The following is a 1,443-nucleotide window of genomic DNA, read 5'->3' as shown; positions in this document are numbered from 1 at the left end:
ATCCTCATCATTTGCTAGCTTTGTTTTGATTTTTCTCAACCAAAATTCAATAATCCCACAATAAAGGTGCCCCCCAGTTGCTGAATATAAGATTTTCATTTTGGGGGAAAAAATACAAGAATTTCGTTACGAAGTTATCCATCCTAAGTGTAAAACCGAATGGCAATTGGTGCCATGGAGCGCGTCTACCGCACTAGTAGTATGTAATCGGTCTTAGCGCACATGTCACGATGTTTTTTGCAATATAAATTTAACTTATTTGAAAATTGCGTAGTAAGCCAATAGCAACTTAGCAAGTTACATGTCTTGTCGATGTGATATAATATAATTTACTTGCCATGATTTGTGAGTTACATGAAAAGAGATACTATTCAGAATCGGAAAACAACATGTGCTGCAGGCCTCGAAGCCGACATACTACTGATTTTGGTTGCGTTTTATTCTTGCAGGGGCTACTTATCTCCATGCATACTTATTCGGTGCAACGAGCATAATTATGTGTAGCATGCGGTCATCTCGAGAACGATCAGTCTTGGCAGCCGACGAACTCGTAGTCGACGAGGAGGTGGCCGTTGGCCACGCCGCCTCCGTCGGTGTCGATCTGCCGGAACACGGTGACGTCAAGGTCGAGCCCGCCGTTGTCGCACTGGTCCACCACCCTCGCCACCGTCCTCGCCCCCGTCGCCCTGTTCGTCACCTGGCGACAGTGTCCCACCGATCAAACAACACGCGATCCATAATAAAGCTAACCATTTTCTCATGCAAACCATCCATGGACGGAGATCGGCAAGCATATGAGTACGTACCTTGAGGCAGCGACCGCAGGACGGCCGGCCGTGCGCGCCGGCGGGGCCGCAGAACGCCGTCCAGCCATACCTCTGCCGCCACGCCAGCGGCTTGTCGGCGTACCACGTCGCGCAGTAGACGCTGGCCACGCGCAGGTCCCAGTTGATCTTCTCTGGGTTGTAAAGGTTGTACGTCGCCGCCACGCCGCTCGCCTTCTGCGCCGCCGCCCCGTTGGCGGACAGGCAGACCACGACCAATGCCACGAGAACCAGCACCGACACCGGCATTCTTGCGCCAGCGGCGGCGACCACCGTTGCCGTGCCTCTTTCTAGCTAGTTACTGCCGCAACTAGTTATTGGTGCCTAATTGGACAACCAGCTGCTGCTAATGTGGTACTTGAGTTGTTGTGTATTGCTCAGTTTGTGACCGGCCGTATTTATAGACTCTGGTTCTGACATCAGCTTCAAGCCTGGGGATTGTAATCATCGCCTTCACTTGATCATAATTTTTAATCTCAGTAAGCACCTCTGCACCTAGAGTATATATCAAGTTAGTAGTTTATTCGATGATACATAAGTGGTTACACAAACTATGCTTTGCTCACTTAAACTCATGCTGTGAGCTTGTTGTTTAACTTTTCCAAGATACTTAGATATC

At 49.4% G+C, this 1,443-nt stretch overlaps 1 protein-coding gene across 1 annotated transcript; it reads right to left on the bottom strand.

Annotated features, from left to right (window-relative positions):
• Positions 1-526: 526 nt before the first annotated feature.
• Positions 527-1,073, bottom strand: LOC123131064 (pathogenesis-related protein PR-4-like). The gene is made up of 2 exons (XM_044550829.1): positions 807-1,073; positions 527-697 (listed from the first exon to the last, which is right to left on the bottom strand). Exons 1-2 carry the CDS (start codon positions 1,071-1,073, stop codon positions 527-529), a joined length of 438 nt encoding a protein of 145 aa, XP_044406764.1.
• Positions 1,074-1,443: the final 370 nt, after the last annotated feature.

Source organism: Triticum aestivum, chromosome 6A (assembly GCF_018294505.1).
Source record: "Triticum aestivum cultivar Chinese Spring chromosome 6A, IWGSC CS RefSeq v2.1, whole genome shotgun sequence".
Lineage (NCBI taxonomy): Eukaryota > Viridiplantae > Streptophyta > Magnoliopsida > Poales > Poaceae > Triticum > Triticum aestivum.
Note: the sequence above shows the minus strand (reverse complement) of the source record. Positions and strands in the feature narration are given on the sequence as shown.

Bases quoted from the DNA above. Each gene is read 5' to 3' on its own strand.
- LOC123131064 (XM_044550829.1), bottom strand. From the start codon at position 1,073: ATGCCGGTGTCGGTGCTGGTTCTCGTGGCATTGGTCGTGGTCTGCCTG. The intron at 698-806 runs GTACGTACTCAT...CACTGTCGCCAG, and splicing joins CCTGCGGTCGCTGCCTCAAG to GTGACGAACAGGGCGACGGG.